General features: G+C 44.2%; 2 protein-coding genes across 2 annotated transcripts in view; one reads left to right on the forward strand and one right to left on the reverse strand.

Moving 5' to 3' along the window:
• Positions 1-324: 324 nt before the first annotated feature.
• On the forward strand, positions 325-5,589 carry YPEL1 (yippee-like 1 (Drosophila)). The gene is made up of 4 exons (XM_006877637.1): positions 325-441; positions 3,948-3,991; positions 4,649-4,757; positions 5,500-5,589. The coding sequence occupies exons 1-4, from the start codon at positions 325-327 to the stop codon at positions 5,587-5,589; spliced, it is 360 nt and encodes a 119-aa protein (XP_006877699.1).
• A 4,130-nt stretch (positions 5,590-9,719) lies between these two features.
• PPIL2 (peptidylprolyl isomerase (cyclophilin)-like 2) overlaps positions 9,720-19,945 on the reverse strand; it is a 46,565-nt gene continuing 36,339 nt past the window's right edge. The window contains exons 16-20 of the mRNA XM_006877638.1: positions 10,846-10,902; positions 10,385-10,457; positions 10,231-10,293; positions 9,946-10,082; positions 9,720-9,816 (exon numbers count right to left, since the gene is read on the reverse strand). Coding sequence (XP_006877700.1) covers positions 9,720-9,816; positions 9,946-10,082; positions 10,231-10,293; positions 10,385-10,457; positions 10,846-10,902 — 427 coding nt within the window. The remainder of the gene's footprint in view (positions 9,817-9,945; positions 10,083-10,230; positions 10,294-10,384; positions 10,458-10,845; positions 10,903-19,945) is intronic.

Consider the following 19,945-nt stretch of genomic DNA (forward strand, 5'->3'; position numbering starts at 1 on the left):
CTATGATGTGAAGCTGATGATGTGCCCTGTAAACTTTCACTCAATCCAAAATAAAAACATTTAATAAAAAAAAAAGAAAAAAAAAAAGGAAAAAAAAATCCATTGAATACTTTGGTGTATTTGTCTCTGTAACCCACAGTTTTGTGTTTATTTGCCAACAGGTGGTGACATTTTCTCTCATCCTAGTGGTGTGGAAATTGCCACACGCTCCCTTGAACAACAACGGCTCTTGCCTGCATCTTCCAGTGTCTCCTCTGTCAGAGAGCCCACCAGAGTCATTCTTCCAGTGCTGGCCTTGAACTGAGTGAGAAGCGCCTAGCAGAGATGGTAAAGATGACAAAATCCAAAACCTTCCAAGCATATCTGCCAAACTGCCATCGTACATACAGCTGTATCCACTGCAGGGCTCATCTGGCCAACCACGACGAGCTCATCTCCAAGGCAAGTGCTGTGTCAGATGTTAAGGAAACACCATGACCACTAGCAGTGTTTGTCATCATGACTCCTTGTTAGTACATGAGTCTTTAGCCATAATGTGATTTCCACATGTGGTGCAGGGGAGATCTAAGCTTGCTGTTCTAAGAGTCTAAGCCTTCTGATTGAGTATGACTATACTTCAATTTTGGTCATGATCTCGGCACAAAGTGGGTGTTTTTGGTTCCTGGTCCTTCCCTAGTTAAAAATATTACCAAAAATATGATTCTGCCTGATAAAATATTAGATTCCAACGAAAACAATCTCTATATTGGTTCTTTTTCAGGGAAGGAAACTTTTTAGTTTGCTGGTTGCCAAGTTTCTGTGAGACTTGGCTTCAGAGCTCTGAGGCTCCGGGCTCAGGCAACACTGGTCAACTCAACCCTAAGAAGGGAGGGAAGCCACACCTTAACAGTTTTAGAAAGGCTGCTTCCTCCTCAGGATCCGCTAATGACAAGAGGAGAGGGAGGGCCAGTGGGGAGGTGCTCCAGGATGATGAAGTTGGCTAGGATAGGAGAAGCTGGAAGAGAAAAGGAGCTACATCGAGATAGCAGAGAGCAGAGAATAATCAAGTGCTGACAGATAGTCCCAGGGCTCAGGTGGGCCTTGAAGGAGAAGTGGTTTGAATCAAGGAGGCAGTGCTAAGGTGTTCAGGGTGAGGAAACCTGACTCCCCTCATAAGGGCTGCCTATGTACTTGAGAGTTGTATGTCTTGGTGATTTTCTGTTGGGATCTATTCTTCATGGGGTTTGTTCAGCTTCAAGAATGCTTATCTTCTCATCTTTCAGGATGTTAGGGAAATTTTCTTCCAGCAGGTCTTCAACTATCCCCTCTGTGGTCTTCTGTGATCTTTCCTGTTCTGGATCTCCAATAACCCTCAGGTTATTCCTTTTCATGTTGTAGACTTTCTTCAGATTTTTTCTTTCTTTTTTTGTTTGCTCTTCTATCTTAGCAGTATTGAGAGATTGCCTTCAAGCTTGCTGGTTCTGGCATCCATCTCTTCATTTCTGCTCCTTTGCTTTGCCCTTTTAGCATATTGTCCATTTCTGATATATTGTTATTAATCATTTGGACCTCTTTTTGCAGGTTTAAAATAGTTTCCAATGTTATTTCTATCTTATTTGATTGTTCTTACAGCACTTTCCTGACTTCCTTATTTTTCTCAACCCCTCTGTGGAGCATTTGGGTGTATTTCAGTATCATTCTCCTGAATTCCTTATCAGGCAATTCCAAAGCCCAACCTCCTTCCAATGGGAAGTGTACGTCTATCTCCAGCTCATTTGTTTTAGCTACTCATCTTGTTTCTAACTATGAGCTGAGATTTCCTGTTGCTTTTTGGGCATTTTCAATAATTAGATGAATATATGTTGGTGTATTATTAAACTTTCTGATTGCCTCCTGGTAGATGTGATCAGGAGACGGGCTTCCCTTTTCACTTCTCTTATTACTCCACTCAGAGTAATTTCAGCAAGTGTTGGCTATCTATCTGGTATTGACTCTTGCCTGGATGGTAGGATTTTATAGGGTGTGATTGTAGCTTGGCTACATGACCAAAATTACTGTATCTTCTTGGGTAATGTAGGGAGAGAAAGACCCTCCACCCAAGGTAAAAACAAAATAAAAAAACCCAGAATGGACACTAAAGTCTATAATCACCACACTCACATACACACACGAAAAAACACCAAAAACCATAGCCCATTTTTCAGCTTCTTGTCTTCAAGGCTGCCTTAGAAATTTCAAAAAATACCATTGCTCCTTATGACATAACTCAAGATTTAATTTTTGGCCTCTTTCTTTTTTTGGCTGTCTCTCTCCATCTCCTCAAGCCCATTCAGGTGTTTCTCCTAGTAAGAAACAGCCCAAGGCTGGCCAGAGCCAATTTGGGTGACCCTCCCATTTTCTTTGATTCTGGGCTTAGTGGTCTTTGCTGAGCAGATTCATGCACCTGTGTAGTAGAACCCTCTGGGGGCGGGGGGGGGGGAATGTCCACTTGCTCAGGCACCCTCTCAAGTCACCAGAGTGGAGGTACACAGAGACAAATGAGCAGATAAAAAAAAAAAATGTTCACACCTTTATGTCCGATGATTGGCCAGACCCCTGCGATGGGAGCACTGCCTTACTCTAGTATCAGCTCTGTCCCACTCAAGATGGCTGCTCCAGGACCCACTGGAAGCCACAGATCAGGAAACACTACATTTCTTACTTATGCTACCAATTCCACTAGCGACCCTTCTAAATATTCCTTTATATCTAGTTCAGAGTTCCAGGACCATCCCCTGAAACCGCTTCATCCAGTATTCCGTGTTATTACTGGTAGAGGTTTACATGATGCCTCTCCCTAATCCACCATCAAGCCCTGAATCCTGCCTTTTCCTTTGGATGTATTTAGATGGAAAGGTGTGGAAACTTGCCCTTGTTTAATGCCCCTTCCCATTCCCCCCCCCCCCAAGAATGATGTATCTGAACTGCTTTAGAATGGGGCAACAGGAGAATTTAAAGAGACTGGTGGGTTTTCAGGTGAAGACCACTTCTTTTATATCTCATTTCCTGACCCTCTAGTTGGGTGTAGCTCTCTGGGCCAATAACATGCACCCTTTGAAGCTGGTTTTTTTCATTTAGAATTAGGTGCAGGTTAGCAGAGCAGATTTTCATTCAACAAATCATACACATTTTGTCTCATTTCATTGCTATTCCACACTGAAATATCCCCTATCCCACTTTGTCCGTTTCCATTCTTCCTCCTTTCCTAATCCTTTCTGCCTCCTGAACTTTGTCTTTGGGTGAATGTGGCCCCTGTTGATTATTCTAAAAGCATACCTTTCTAGTATTATTATTCCCTTTATAGACCTATTTGGCTGAAAATTGAACTCACAGGGTGAGTTCAGTTCCAGACCTGAAGGGTAAGAAAGGCAACAGTTTTGGGGTGAAAGCTGGCTTCATGATTTTGCATGGCCGGCAGAAAGTTGAGGCTGGTGCAGTCAGCCATAGCACTATGCTTTTCCACATAATGGCCACTCCTGTTAGATCAGGGTTGCAGGGTGGTGATGCAGTCTCTGCTCTTTTATAACTTCTCCCAGTGGAGCTCATTTGGACACTGAGTAAGCAGTCCCACTGGGGGCTCCATGGCAGGGTTACTTCCAGGTCATCCTCTGGGAAGGACCTTCCCATGAGGTGACTGCCTCTGGGAAGGACCTTCCCATGAGGTGACTGCCTCTGGGAAGGACCTTCCCATGAGGTGACTGGGGGCTCCATGGCAGGGTTACTTCCAGGTCATCCTCTAGGAAGGACCTTCCCATGAGGTGACTGCCCTGAGCCTGGACCCCAGAGCCCCTAGGCCTTTGGTGGCTGATTGTGGCCCCCACCCACAAGATGCTGTGTCACATAGAGGTCCATTCCAAAACACACAGGTCATAGCCATGTTTCATGTCACTGTCAACAATCTTGTAATAAACTTTTCTTCCTCATTGCAGTCTTTCCAGGGAAGTCAAGGACGAGCTTACCTCTTCAATTCTGTGTGAGTACTGTGACTGGGAATGGTACAGACAGGCTGTAAAGCCATTTAGTTGACCAGTTATTCAAAGCTGGACTGGGCAGTTAGACCCCACCAGTGAGGCCGATCAGAGTCCTGGGAATTCCATGAAAGCCTAATTCTTTTACCTGATATTCCATCTTTCACAGTCATTTTGGTTTCATTGTTTTCTGCATGCAGTAGGCTTTTGTGTTAGTATGCTCAGTAGAGATGCCCTAGTAACACAGTAGTGGTTCAGTCTTCCCAGGAGAGAGGCAGTCTGCTCCCATAAAGATTTGTAGTCTAAGAATCTATGGACACTGTGCTCTAAGGCGTCACTGAGTAGGGACTTGTTGGCCATGAGTTCTTGGTTTACGCTTGACAGGTTGGTAGACATCTCCTTACAGCCAATCTCAGCATGGGAGTCTCATGGGGAAATGAAGAGTTTGATCTTACACAATGGATACAGGGTAGGGGAGGTGGGATATTAAGAAGAAAACTGCTGACCTTTGGAAAGTTCCACTGTCTAGTAACTGATTGGCTCTAGAAATTAATGCCTCCTGGTTGATGGCAGGTGAGAGCAGGTGGCGCCCCTGCAGGCTGGGGGAGGAAGTGCTGGTATCTGCCTGATTCCTAGGACCATCGTGACCTTCTTCCCTGTAGGGTGAACGTGGGCTGTGGCCCTGCCGAGGAGCGCGTCCTGCTCACCGGCTTACATGCTGTCGCAGATATCTACTGTGAGAACTGCAAAACCACTCTGGGCTGGAAATATGTGAGTCCCCATCTGACTGGCAGTGCATCTCAGAGCGCCCCTATCTAGTGTCCTAAATGATATCTGTCACAACTGGACAAAAGTAACATGCTCGAAGTGTGGAGAAGTGTAACTGTCAATGAGCTCATTGCTTACAGTAGAATGGAGGTTGTCAAATGTGTGATCCCATGGTGAGCCCTGGAGGCACAGTGGGTTAAGTGTTTGGGCTGAGAACCAAAAGGTCCATGGTTTAAAACCCACTACAAGCTCAAGCTCTGCAGGAGAAAGATGAGATTGTATACTCCTGTATATATAAAAAAAACCCCACTGGGACAGTTCTACTTTGTCATATAGGGTCACTATGAGATAGCAGCAGCTTTGCTTTCATTTTTTGATTCCCAAACACACCTGCATTTTTGTAAACAAAACCAGTGTCTAGTTAAGGGTGCTGCCCAATTATCAATAGCCACTGCAGTCCCACCCCTGTGGCCTGGACTCAGCCACACTGAGTGAGGAGGTAGCCCCAAAGTCCAGTGGTCAGGTTCATCCCTCATTGAGAAAGACACCATGGCCAGGCCTTCAGCATGGTTACTTTGTAGTAACAATTCCAGCAGGTTCTTTTCACTTCCTTCTCCCCATTCTTCTGCATCTGTTAGCAGCCTAGTGCCACCAAGATTCCTTTCTTTGCCATGAGGATTGTAAAACTGAACAGTTAGGTAGATTCTGCCCTGAAGCCTTTTCTCTTTCTTTTTTTGTTTTCAAGGAACATGCCTTTGAGAGCAGTCAGAAATACAAGGAAGGAAAGTTTATCATTGAGCTTGCCCACATGGTCAAAGACAATGGCTGGGAATAGACTGAGGCCTGCCGAGCATCTGAATGCTGTTCTGTCAGAAACTGTGACGGTCACGAAGACCCGGGAGCATTCTGCACAACACTGTTTCTCCAACTTCACACCTTACAAGCATGCTGTGGTGCTCTTAATGTAGAAGGCCCTGCACAGTGGCCAGCTCCTTGGGTAAGGCCCACCCTGTCTGTTCTCTTCATGGACAAGATTGTTACTGAAGTTTTTCAATGAGCTTTTTCTAACTTCTCAAGTTCTAGAGAAAGAATTAACCAACTGATGACATACCTGTTGAGTTAGTGTCTTCTTATAACTCATGCCTTTAACATGGACTTTGGCTGTGTGTCCTTATAGAAAAACCAAACAATCTCTAGCATCTGTAGGGCAGGACCCCTTTTCCAAGTATTGTAACTTTGTAAATAATTTATTCACAAAAGCTACACGTTGCTTGTTCCTCTTGCAGATAAACTGTTAGAAGCTCATTTAGGAATCTCCTGGAGAAGTCGATGGATTTGTTCGAGTGTTTTTTAGCCTTGTTCACAGAGGTCAGGCCTGGTAGCAAATTAGGTATGTAAGCCACAAAGAAGGGTAACTGATAGGAACGCTTCTTTAAACCACTGGATTACTGAGCAGGTAAACCAGCAGCAAGACATCTGTTTCTGTGGTTCCTGGTCCCTTGCCCACAGTGGCTCAGTGTTGGTGATTGCTTTGTCGTGTGTAATTGTGCTTCACACACCACACAGAGCTTGTCAGTTTCATACTCTACTTGATGTCCCTGAAGACAAGGTAGTTTTTTGCTTATGGAAAATGCCAGGGCCAACAGGAAGAACTTCAGCTTGAGATAGAAAGCTGTTCTCGAGATTGGTCTGGTGGTTTTAGAGTTGTTGAGAAAAGATTAAAATTACAGAAAAGTGTGAATTCTGTAAGTGATGCTGTCTGGTTAGCTGGACGAGCTGTGTGGTCACTCCTCACACCTGGCTGTGCTGAGTGGAAAATTTTACAGGGTGCTGTTGGCCTGTGGTGGTGGGGCCACTGCAGGATGCCACTCCACTCGGTGGCAGATCTGAGGTGGAGGTCAGGATACTTTCCAGCCTGCTTCATAGCTGAAGGATCCACCAACAGGACATAGAGAGGCAGGCGACCCAGAAGGAAATGTAGCTATTTGCCAAGCAGGAGGAGAGAGCAGTGTCCCCAGGAACTGAGGCAGAGCGGGTCACAGTAAAAGAATGGCCTGCAGTCTGTGTGGTTGTCCCTGCCAACTCAAACTCAGAGCAGGACTGTGTGGGTGCTGGTGCCATGCTGGCTTGGCCTCTCATCCCTGCAGTTCACGTCTGGGGCTGTCTGTCTCACTAGGGACCCAGCAGCCTTGCAGCACAGCCCTTGATGGCAGGCATAACAGAGCCCATTCTGGCTCTGTAGGTGGACATTGGGCTAGGTTCCACATAATCCTTTGCAGATTGGGCCTCTCCTAGCAGTCCTTTTTTTTTGTCCCAGTCATTTACAGCTTTTAGAGCATGCATTTACTCAGCCAGTGGCATTCTGTGCCCAGGTCTGAATCTGAGAATGCTTCATATGGGACTGCCACATGAAGGCGCAAACCCTGGCTTCAGTGCTTAGTTAAAACTTGATGTTCTAAGACATCTCAGTTGAATACTAGTGGTGGCTGTTAGGTGCCATCATGTTGGCTCAGTAACCCTGTGTACAATGGAATGAAACACTGCCTGGTCCTGCACCAGCATCACAATTGTTGCTGTTTGAGCCCATCTTGTTGAGGATTTTCATTTTTCCCTCTCCACCAAACATGTCTAGGTACTTAGCTTAATTGAGAATTTAGCTTAAGCTAGCCTTCTACTTTCTCAGTTCACTTTGACAGGTGGGAGCTCAGCCTGGGCCATGCTGAAGGCTGAGCCCAGGGATAGGGGCAGGTTGACACCAGGACGCTGGGCGGGCAGAGAACCTGAGCTTTAGACCTCTGCTCTTACATCAAAGAGAACCTTTTGTATATACTAAAATTTATATTTTAAGTTTTTTATCTTCTGGGTACGTTTATAGCTCCTCTTTTGAGCACTTTGTTGGGTTCTTATACTGTGTTGTCTTTTGTGATGGTATTTAAAGTTTTTACTAGCGGTCTTAGTACTTATTTCATATATATTTTTTGTAATTGACACCAACAAAGCATTTTATCAATTTTGTGTTGGTTTCCTGTACATTACAAGCCCCTTTTCATACCAAATGAACTTACCGTGAGCTTCAGGGTAGTGATGTGCTGGTAAACTCTTGGAATGGTCCACCTTCTTAAATTCCTCAATAGTGAATTTTCATCTTCTAAATTATTTGAAATATTTTTCCTTAAGACAGTGGGAGGTGATGCCTGTGTTACAAATCTGAGAGTAAATCCAAGATTATAGCTACTATGCTCCCAGTTTTTTGTGTGTGATCAGTGGAGGGGTGCAGACAAGTTCTCTCAGTAAGATACTCCTTAAGAGTGCCTTCAAAAAACAAATCCAATCACAACAGTGACTTCCAAGGGGATCTGCTGGGCCAGTGCAATTCAAAGCTCAGAAGGTTATGGGGACTTTTTTGGGACTCCAAAGGGATCATCTTGACACAATTTCTCTAAGGACACAGGATGATCTGGGCACTTGCTAGGAAGTTTTCAGAAAATGTAAACCTGAACTGGTAAGACTAACACCAGGAAAGTTTCATTATTTTCCCAACAATACACTGTTCTTTTCAGGAGTAGCAAGCCCTATTCTACGAGAATTCTGTTGGAAAACTTTACCCATCCAGTCTTCAGCCCTGATCTTGCCCCTTCAGGCTTTTTTTTGTTCTCCAAACTAGAACATTTAAAAGGAAAATTATTCCAGTCCCTGCTGTTTTGAGGTGATGTAAATCCAAGAGCACACATTTCTTCAGGGAAGAGTTAGATAACGCCTTCAAAAGTGTATAGATCTACATGTAGAACAATTTAGAAACAGTAGCTTAATATTTTGTTATTTTTGCTAATAAGAATTTTCTGTGATTTTATGACTAAACTTTTGGATTTACCTTCATATTAGGGGGACGGCGGAAGGGACTTCAAAAAGTTTGTGTAACTAAACACAGCCTAGGACCGTGTTCTGACAGAGTGGATTGGTTTTATATACACATTGTAGATATATATATATATATATTTAATCTTAGCACTTATTCTTGATGACATTCATCAGGTATCAGAAAGGTTCAGAAATGGGAGTTTTCTCAAAAGCCCTTTATCAGGTGCTTACAAAATCAAAGTGATTTGATATTTAGAAAACTGTGACTTATGGTCTGCCAGGAACTACAAAATTTAGATCCTGAGCCTTCAATGCTTAGCCCTGCATGGCACATGTGGGTGGGGCCCCTGGAGGCTCGCCTCCGGAGCAGAATGGGGAGCTGGGGTACAGCTGCCTCCAGTGCAGCCATGTTGCCAGGCCTGTGGTCCTTATTCTACAACTTTCCAGGGGGGTGGTGGTCTTGTGGAAATAGCCCTACCCTGCCCTACTGCTGCCCTGTGAAGCCGGGACACTCCTCTGCAGGGGCCCAGCAAGCATCTTACTGGGTCCATCTCAGAAGCACTACCTCCAAGGGAGCTTCTTAGAGTCACCAAGAGTCTAAACAAAATATGTATCTGACTGGCCCCTTTAGCTCTCATTCACGCTTCTGAGCTATTGTGCATGCCTGGCCCACAACTCTGCTCTTGTCTAGCCTCTGAGCCATCTCCCATAGGGGTGAGTTATCCACGTCTGTTTGCAGGTGGTCCTTCAAGTCCCTGAGGATATGGGGGTATCAGGGCTGGGAAAAAATGGCACAAGAGCCAACAGTCTGGAAGCAAATGTCATCATGCACTTCAGTTTAAGGTCTTAGTGGGAAGGAAAGGAGAAAACCAAGGAGTCACACCTCAGCTGGCAGACAGTGGTAAGCTTCGCTGGTGGTTGGACAGCCCAGGATGGTGAGACCTGTTGCCATGGAAGGTTTTCAGAGTCAGGAACTGACTGGGGTAAATAGGGCCTGAGATGACCATAGGGTGTGGAAGCCTGGCCTGAGGAAGCTCTCAGCACCAGGGAAAAGCTTTAATGAGTCTCTATGGAACAGCAGCCTTCAACACACAGGCTCTGAGTTGACTACCATGAGCTGAAGTCCCCAAAGCCACTGCTGGGCCTCTTCTTGGCTGCCGGGGTGGCTGTGCTGGTGGATAGCTCATCCTGCGCTGCCCGTTTCCTGTGAAGACAGAAATTGACTGCACTATTGTTCAAGATACCCAAGCCCTCAGGACGGCAGCGGGTACAAGTGTCCACATACACTCCAGCTAGCCTCCTTGCCCACCCCTGAGAGATCAGCCCCACTCACGTGGCTTCGGGGCTAATGTACTTGCCCACCCCCTGGCGGTATGCTTGGGGTCCTGGGCTCCCCAACTGGGGCGTGGTTGTCTTCATGGTCTCTGGAGCTGCTACTCTCAGCTGTGTCTTCTTCCTCTCCTCAGCAATCTGTGGGGAGGGGGTGAGCTAGGTCGAGGTGCCAGGCAGCACCTCATGGGACAACTCAGACCATAGGTGTGCATGTCCCACCCCCATCCCTATCATGAGAACAACTCACACACAGGCCCTCTGAAAGTGGTAGCCCTAAGCCCCTCACCTGAGCATCAGCCTCTTCATAGGGGTCCACAAACACAGTGGTGGACTCGATTTGGATCTCTTCCTGGGGAAGGGGAGGAGTGGTCAGGCTGGCAGAGGCAGCAGGCTCCTCCACCTTCTCCCTTGGGGCCCACTGGCCATTCTAGCACACATACCTTAGGGCGGTCAGTTTTGGGGTCACTCTCCACATTCTCCATGGCTGTCAATGTGTCAAATCCCCCAACAACCCTGTAGGAGGGAAGAAACAGGACTGATCAAAGCACCCCCCACATGCACACACCCCAAAGCATCCACATGGGCAGGGCTGGGTAGGGTGCATTACAACCCCACTACCATCAGCTCTGGTGCCTAGTTTGGCTCCTATGTTTGTAAATAAAGTGTTATTTGGACACATGTGATCTGGGCTGCTTCCCTGCTAGAACAGCAGAGGTGAGTAGTTGTGATCGAGACCAGAAGCCCTTAACAGAAAAATGTACTCAACCTCTGGACTAGAGGAAGAAAAAATAAGGTGGTCTGGGAGGAAAGGGATGCTGGAACTGAGTCTCAGCTGGCTCTCAGCAGCACCCACAGCAACCTGGGTAGAGTGGGCCTTGAACCATCATGCAGCTTCTCTTACCGCCCAAAGATGGTATGCTTCTTGTCCAGGTAGGCACAGGAGCGGAAAGTGATGAAGCTGAGGAGAGGAAACAAGAAGGTGAGGAAACACTTGGGACCTTGTGCAGGCTGCCTGGGCTCTCCCACACCCTAGAGCCTATTCTGGAACCCAGAGCTTACACTTAGCTGGGAAGGTTACCAGGTACCCAAAGCCTTGGAGCAAATCCAACAATGGGAGGTTCCCTCTGGTTCCTCCAGCTGAGCCCCAAGCAATGACTATGAGGATGACATAGGACTGGGCAGTGTTTGGTTCTATTGAGCTTCTGGATCAAATTTTGGCAAAACAGAAATGATCTAACTGATCCTTGACTGATGGACTTGAGAATTGTCCTGAACCAGAAAGGCTTCTTAGTCAGTGGCCAGGTGCCACCAAGTTCCAACATGCAGCTAGCACTAATGTAATTAAAACTCCCAGATCACATAAAGACAGCCAACCCCTAGTCACTGTGTGCAAGCAACATGGGTCTAAACCAAAACCATATGAAGCCAGTACTAACACAGCATCCAGCTCCCACATGACAAGAGTAGAAGCTACAGGTGCAGCCCAGGAACAATTGTGCTACAGAATGGAAAACCCAGTCCACCCATGGGCCACATCCACAGATCCAAGAAGGAATCCACCTATGATGATAGGTACCATCTAGCTGGTTCTGACTCATACTGATCCTGTGTACAATAGAACCAAACACTACCTATCTTATGTCATTCTCAGTAGTTGCTATGATTGAGACCATTGTTGACACTAAGTCAATCCATCTCGAGCATCTTCCTCATTTCACTGATGCTCTACCAAGCATGATGTCATTCTCCAAGGACAAGTCCCTCCTGATAACATGTCCAAAGAACCTGAGATGGCATCACTTCTAAAGACCATCTGGCAGTACTTTATCCAACACAGATTTGTTCTTTCTTCTGGCAGTCTACGGTAGTACTTTGAATATTCTTTGCTAGCACCATATTTCAAATGCAATGGTGATTCTCCAGTCTTCCTTATTCATTGTCCAGCTTTTGCATACAAATGAGGCCAATGAAAATACAATGAGTTAGGGCAGGTGCATCTTAGTCCTTGAAGTGACATCTTTGTTCAACACTTTGAAGCAATTTTTTTGCAGCAGGTATAACCAATGCAATGCAGCAATAGAGTTCTTGACTGCTGCTTTTATGAGCATTGATTATAGATCCAGATAAAATGAAATCATTGACAACTTCAATCTTTTATTTATCATGATGTTGCTTATTGGTTCAGTTGTGAGAATTTTTGTTTTCTTTGCATTGAGCTGTAATACATACTGAAGGCTGTAGTCTTTGATCTTCATCAGCAAGTACTTCAAGTTCTATTTACTTTCAGCAAGCAAGGTTGTGTTATCTGCATATTGGAAGTTCCTTCTTCCAATCCTGATGCCACAGTGTTCTTCACAGTCCAGCTTAGTATTTGCTCAGTATACAGACTGAATAATACCAGGAGGCTTCCATCTTCTCTTGATGCTTCCTATGTTGTTCAATATTTTGCCATAAAAATCTGTAAATATTTTCTTTACTGTATTTTTAATGACCTTTTGCTTTATGTATGAGGGGTCTTCAAAAAAACAGTGGATGGAAAAGTCCATTATCTTTTTCTTTTTTTAATGCTTTTACTATGAATTGAGTAATAGTTTACATGGCAGATCATCAGTTTTACACTTCACAAACCATTATTTTGTTTCATTGCAAAGATTACAATCATGCACCATTGGTTAACAGTATTTAATGCTATTCCTTTATTAAATGTACACAAAACACAGAAAATATATGTTTAAATGTCCAAAGGACACATTTTGCAAGCTCGCAGACACACAGCTATTCTCATTCCATGCACCTAGAGTCTCAACTGTTTGATCTCTCTGTGACATTGCCTGTACCTCCTTATCTCTGCTGTCACTGCTTTTCTGGTTAGGATCCCATGCTCCACTCATTCTCTTCCCTCTTGATGGTCCTAGGGTGCTTTGTTCCTGGAATGAAAGATTAACTAGTCCCTGCTTTTATTTTAGTTTCACCTCTTCTATATTTACAGTTGTGACAACTATGATTAGTCATGGTAAGAATTACTACTGAATAAAAACAAATCCTATCCCTGTCCTCCCTGATCTGGACAAGAGGAAAACTATCAGTGGGGATTGTACCATCCCTCTTGTTGTGAAACTAAGCACACTCAAGAAAGTTTGTAAGCCAGCCACTTTGTGCCTTTATAGTCTCCCGTTTTTGGTAGCCAACATCTAAGTACACCCAGTGTACTGAAGGGACAAGCTTGATCCTTGATATGAAGAATCCTTCCCTTTCAGTTAGAATTTTGAGCAATTACATCCATAAGCCAAGGTCCAGTTCATCAAACTGTAGTAGTTTACACTTGTTCCCTTTATAAAACTTCTTTATCTTCATGTGGTTTTGGTTTTTTTAAATGTTTTATTGTGAATTTTACATGTTTACATGAGACAACTTTAGTTTTACATTCATTCCATTGCCATGGTTCCAATCCCCTTCATGCATCATCAACCGACCAAAGGGTATGTCCTAGAAACCCGCCCCCTACTCTCCCTCCTCCCCGCCCAGTCTTCGACCCACAGGCCCTCTCTCTCTCTGGATCCAAAGTCCCCAACTGCTTCATCACTCCATGTCATCGTCTCTGTCTCCATCTCAGGGATCTGTGGTTCTCTGGGTAGGGTCCTGCTCTCGGCTCTTCTCCGTTGATGGTCCTAGAGACCTCCACTCCTAGACTGGAGAAGTAATTGCTCCCTTCCTTGCTATAAAACGTCTACTTTTGCACTTCCAACCCTCATAATCAGTCCTGATAACCATTATTCACTACAGTATCACGAGTTACCCATCTGTATTTCATTTTATCAGCTCCGCCTAGACAGACTGGATAGTACTCACTGGAGATTCTGCCTTCCTCCATGCCCCCTAGCTCTAGGTTCCCTCTTGAAAGCGTGTAAGTCAGTCACTTCTTGCCTTTGTAGTTCCCCTCTCCCCATTTGGGTATCCAATGTCCAAGTTGCCCATCTCTTCATGTGGTTTTGATCTGCAAGTGATCCAAGCTAGGTCAAATGGATACTATCTGCAAATTTGGAAGTACTTGAATGCCTCCCCTCATTTAGACCAGCTGGCCACTTTATTCTCAGCTCTAGCCCCAAGTAGCTAGGTCAGTGTCCATGGGTTCCAGAGTTTACACGTCTCCCTAAACTTCAGACCATCCAGCCCCTTCCTCTTCTCTCTCTCATCTCAAGATTGGCAGGTGTCTATGGAACACTGCCAAACTCAGCCCATATCTTCATTGCTGCATTTCCCCCATTTCCAATCACAAGTAGAGAGAATATAGAGAACTTTTGAAGCCCCTTCATACAGTTGCCCTTTAAGCTGCTGAAAATAGGTATTGCTGAATAAGTTATTGGTCTTATAAAATTCTGTCATGTGAACTCCAGAGTTATTTCTATCCTCTGTTTCAAACTTTTGCATTCTAGTCATCCATATTTATCAATGCACACTTGACTGCATGTTTGATCAATTTCAGACTGCAGAAGTTGGCAGAAATCTTCAATTTCCCTTATCTTTGGCTTTAGTGGTTGGTGTGTAAATTTGAATAATAGTGACATTTAACAGGTCTTCCTTGCAGACGTGTGGATATTATCCTATCACTGGAAGATCTTCAGGATAAATCTTATAATGTTCTTTTTGACAATTAATGTGACACTATTCTTATTCAATTTGTCATTCCCAGCATAGTAAACCATATATGATTGTCTGATTCAAAATGGCCAAAACCAGTCTATTTCAGTTCACTAATACTTAGGATATTGATCTTCATGCATTCCACTTTGTTTTTGACGACTTCCAACTTCCCTGGAGTCCTGGTGGGTGTTGTGTAGTATAAGCACTGGACCACAAAGTTGGTTTTAACTGCAAGGTTAGCAGATCCAATTCACCAGCTACTCCATGGAAACCCTATACAGGGTCACCATGAGTCAGACCCAATTGGATGGCACTTAACAACATACTTGGTACATTCCACATTCTAATTATTAATGGATGTTTGCAATTGTTTCTTCCCAGTTTGAATTATCCATCCACCTCATTAAGGTTGACTCTACTATGAGGAACAGAAGAAAGATGGGGCTTTCTGCTCCCATAAAGATTACAGCTTCGAAAACCCCATGAGTCGCTATGAGTTGGAACTGACTCCACACACACCACCTACTATGAGTGCCTTCCAACCATAGGGCTCATAATCTGGCACTATTATCAGAAAAATGATCTGCTGTGATTCATAAGGTTTTCAGTGGTGCATTTTTCAGAAATTCCTCTTTCCTAGCGTGTGTCTTGGGAGCCTGGTGACCTAGTGGGTTATGGGTTGGGCTGTTAACCCCAAGGTCTACAATTCAAATCTACCAGTTGCTCCATGGTAGAAGGATGAGGCTTTGTGCTCCTGTAAAGATTTATAGTCTTAGAAACACTATACAGGGTTGCTACGAGTTAGAACTGACTTGACAGCACTTAACAACAAGAGTGTGTCTTAGTTTGGAAGCTCCACAGGAAAACCTACTTGTATTTTAAATACTGGTGGCATATAACAAAAATTTGTTGTTGCATTAACCCACAGCACCACATCAGGACTCCGTATATATATATGTCTGTAACATGCCTACATATACATACATACACGTTGTTGTTGTTGTTAAATACCATGGAGTTGGTTCCGACTCATAGTGACCCTGCATAGGGTTTCCGAGGCTGTAAATCTTTATGGGAACAGAACGCCTCATCTTTCTCCTGAGGAACTGCTGGTAGTTTCGAACTGCCAACCTTCAGGTTAGGAGCCCAATCTGAAACCACTACGCTACCAAAGCTCTTTTATATATATTTCTAAAAATGCAATCTTGGTTTGGTGCTATAGGATAAGCACTGGACTGCTAATTGCTATGAGTCCATACTTAACAACAGAAATCTAAAAAATGATATTTGGTATCTTCCCAATTTAAATACTTGGAACACGGGTAGCTAATCTATAAAATTTTAGCCCAAAAAATGAAAACCATTTTATAAAAAATTAAGTGCCAACAAAACAGCATGTAGAATGGAACCAGTGAGATCATGAGCCTAAGACTATGTACTAAAGCCTGCCAAGGGAAACTGGAAACACAATTAGCTTGAAGACCATAAAAAGAGAAGTTAACCTGCACAACCTGCCCACACCAAACAGATTTTATAGGTGAATTCTATCAGACATTCAAACAAGAGATCACCCCACACTCTTCCAGAAAATAGGAAATGAGGCAAGGAAAATGTGATGTCACAACCAGTGATGGATAATACAAGAAAAGGAAAGGGAGGTCAATTGCACTTAGGATCACACACATCCAGCCCTTCAAAGGACATCCTAAGATATCACCTCTCAAAGGCTGGCTGGTCCGAAGTATGGTGAGACCTGGGGACTCCTGGGTTCATGGACAAGGACCTACCCATGGAGGGGCTATAGCTGAGAATGTAGCGTCTGATATGAGAAGTGAGGGGAGACACACAAGAACACCCAAACTTGCAGATAGTATCCATTTGACCTAGCTTCAATGGCTTGATGATCAGAACTCAACTAGAGGAAGATAAAAAGTTTTTGATAAAGGAAACAAATGTAAATTGCTAAAATTTGATGAACTTGACCTATACTTATGGATGCAGTAACTCAAAATACTAACTGAGAGGGAAGGAATCTTCACATCAAGGATCATTCCTATCCCCTATACAGAGTTGATAGGGATAGCAACTTAAATATTGGCTACCTAAAATGGTGGGGGGAGCAATAAAGGCACCAAGTCACTGGCTTACAAGTTTTCAAGAGGGAGTTTAAGAGTATGCGGGGGGTGGGGTAAAGAAAGAGTCCCCACTGAATAGCTACCATCTTGTCTAGATGGGTCTGGTGAAAGGAGATGGGGATACGATTCATAAGATTCAATAGTGAATAACTGTTGTCATGACTAATCACGACTGCCACACTTGTAAAGGTAGAAGTTTTGTAACAAAAGAAGGGGAGTGGTTAATCTTACATTACAGTCCAGAAAACAGAGGACCCTAGGACCATCAAGAGAGGAACGACAAAGAGAATGCGGGACCTTATCCAGAGAAGCAGCAGCGCCAGAGATGGGGACATGGAGAGTGGGAGCGGCTGAAGACTCTAGATTCATCAACTAAGAAAAGAAGGACTAAGAACTGGTGGCCAGAAGCAGACTTGCAGAATGTGCCCTTTGAAGATGTAAATTATTATATATGCCTGAGTGGGTTTTTTTGTTTTGTGTGTTTTTTAAAAAGCTAAAGTGGATAGAGAGAAATATTTTTAACTGATGGTATATGGAGGAGATTATAAACAATAATGTAATGAAACAAGTAATATGAGTTGTTGAATGTGAAACTGATGATGTGCCCGGTAAACTTTCACTCAATCCACAATAAAAACCTTAAATTAAAAAAAAACAGAGTGTGCGGGGGAAGGTAGAATCCCTACTGAATAGTTTTTATCTTGTCTAGATGGCTCTGGTGAAAGGAGATGGGGATCAAATTCTTACTCAGTAGTAACTGTTATCATGACTAATGGCAATTGTCACAACAGTAAAGGTTTTATAACAAAAAGGGGGAGTAGTTAATCTTACAGTCTAGGAACAGAGGACCCTAGGGCCATCAAGGGAGAAGAGCACAAATGAAATGTGGGACCCTATCCAGAGAAGCAGCCACACCAGAAATGGAGGCAGACATGAAGGCATGGAGAGAGAGAACAGCTGAGGACTCTAGACTCATGGAAAGAGAAAGGCCAGGAGGCAGACTTGCAGAATGTGCCCTTTGGTTGTTTAAATGACTATATATTCCTAAGTGAGTTTGTGTACATCCAAAAAAAAAAAACGCAACAGAAGCAAATATTGTTGAATGATGATGCACGGAGGGATTGTAATCATTACAATGAAACGAAATATAATGGGATGAGTGCAAAACCAATGTTCTCCCATGTAAACTATCACTCAATTCACAATAAAAACTTAAAATAAATTTTAAAAATGATATCACCTCTCCTTCCTCCTTAAACCTACACCTCATCCTTTATGCCCCACTGCTTCCTCCAGTCTTCCCCCAAACCTCCAACTTGGTAATCGTGGGCCTGGCCCATACCTCTTTCCCAGATTCCCCTCCTTGGTTCATGCGTCCTTCAACCTACAGTTTTCCTACCCACTGCTGCCAAGTCGATTTGATTTGGCTCATAAGGACCCTATTGGGCTGAGTACAAGTAATCCAGGGTTTCTGGACTGTCAATCTTTATGGAAACAGATAGGCTTATCTTTCTCCCAAGGTATGGATGGTGGGTTTGAGCCACTGACCTTCCAGTTAGCAGTTCAATGCTTAACCCACTGCAAAGAAATACAACCAGGAGCCCTAAAAAATCTTAAAAATAAGAAGACCCTCCTTTGAACCACAAGACCCTTTCCAAGGCCATGTTCATCCCCTAATCCTAGTGTCCCTCACATTGTCATCAAGTTGCTCAAACCAATATTACTTCCCTGTCCCCTTGCCACAGCATGCAGCATTTTCTTGCCTCTTTGGAAAACATTTTCTCCTATGACCTCTCAGACCCTTGGCCGCTGCCCCTCCTCAGCCAGCCTGTCCTACACAAACTCTCCCCACCCCCTCTCCTGGTAGCCTTTCAGCCTCTAACTTTAAGTACACCTGGGCGCTAGAGAGCCCAGTTGGTCCATCCTCTCTCCTAGGTCAAAACACTGACCCACTGGAACACCAGTAAATGGGTGTCTCACACAACATTCAAGACAGACTTCTTGGTAGCCAGATGCCTATAAAAAAATGGTTTTCTGCATCTTGAGGTTTAACACCCTCATATCCTGGGATAACAAAGTCAACTGACGTCACAAAGTGCATGTTCTGCATTCTAATGTGGAATCTGGGGTCTTAAAGGCATGTGAGCAGCCCCCTAAGAGGTAAAAATTGGTCTCTACTCATCAGAAACAAAAAGAAAGAAATCAAGTCTCAGAGAAGATACCAGTTTACAGGGCTAATTGCCATCATGGGCCACAGCCTCATCTATTCTGAGACTGGTGCCCAGTTGCCACTACTTACTACAATAAATGGGTCCTGACAGAACAGGAGAAAAACTCAGAGCAAAACGTAAATGCTTAAAAAAGTTTGCATTCACTGGGCCAGTTAAGATGTGAGGACTCACTGAGACTACGTTCTGAGATACTCTTTGAAACAAAAATGATCCTCTGAGGTCACCTATTATCAAAACAACAGATCCATGAGCACTGTGCTCCACTAAAAAGCCATCCGTGTGTGAACGAGAAGTCAGCAACTGCTCTAAATCAAAAATAAGAAGGGGGCAAGAAAACTAGAGTACTCAAAATGGAGTGAGTATGCAATGGAAAACGTAACTAATGTCACTGAAAAATTTGTGTTGTCAAATGGGAACCTAATTTGCTGTGTAAACTTTCACTGAAAACATAATAAAACATTATTTAAAAGGTGAAAAAAAGAAGATAGCTTTCTCATCTCTATACAACACAGCACCACAGCCAGTGGCTAACTCTACCCCTTAACCCACAGTCAATTGTTGGCAGGCTGAAACCACTCACCCTACCTGACCCCAGGTGCCACTGCTCATCTTGCCCCTCAGCCTCTCAAACACCCACTCTACTAAGCACTGAAGCCAGTGAGACCCTGGAGCCCTTATGTGTTTAGGAACAAAGATAAACTCAGACCTTTCTGAGTTCTGAAGAGACCTCAGCGCTCCTGCCAGTCTCCTGGCCCCTGCATGCACCTCCCATCACAGGGATCTACGTGTTTGCTAAGTGAAACCCTTACAACTTTCCATGTAGGGTCCTCTTCCTTCTCCAAGACGCCACTCTGAATCTCAGTGGTAACTACTGACTTCTAGTCTTTCATGCAGAGTCCTGGTGGCACCGTGGGTTCAGTGTTGGGCTACTAACTGGAAGGTCAGTGGTATGAACCCACAAGCTGCTCAAAGGAGGCAGATAAGGCTGGTCTAC

This window comes from Chrysochloris asiatica, unplaced genomic scaffold (genome assembly GCF_000296735.1).
Source record: "Chrysochloris asiatica unplaced genomic scaffold, ChrAsi1.0 scaffold00545, whole genome shotgun sequence".
NCBI lineage: Eukaryota > Metazoa > Chordata > Mammalia > Afrosoricida > Chrysochloridae > Chrysochloris > Chrysochloris asiatica.

Coding starts and splice junctions, on each gene's coding strand:
- YPEL1 (XM_006877637.1), top strand. CDS start 325: ATGGTAAAGATGACAAAATCCAAAACCTTCCAAGCATATCTGCCAAAC. Junction 442..3,947: donor ACGACGAGCTCATCTCCAAG/GCAAGTGCTGTG, acceptor TCCTCATTGCAG/TCTTTCCAGGGAAGTCAAGG. Junction 3,992..4,648: donor GCTTACCTCTTCAATTCTGT/GTGAGTACTGTG, acceptor TCTTCCCTGTAG/GGTGAACGTGGGCTGTGGCC.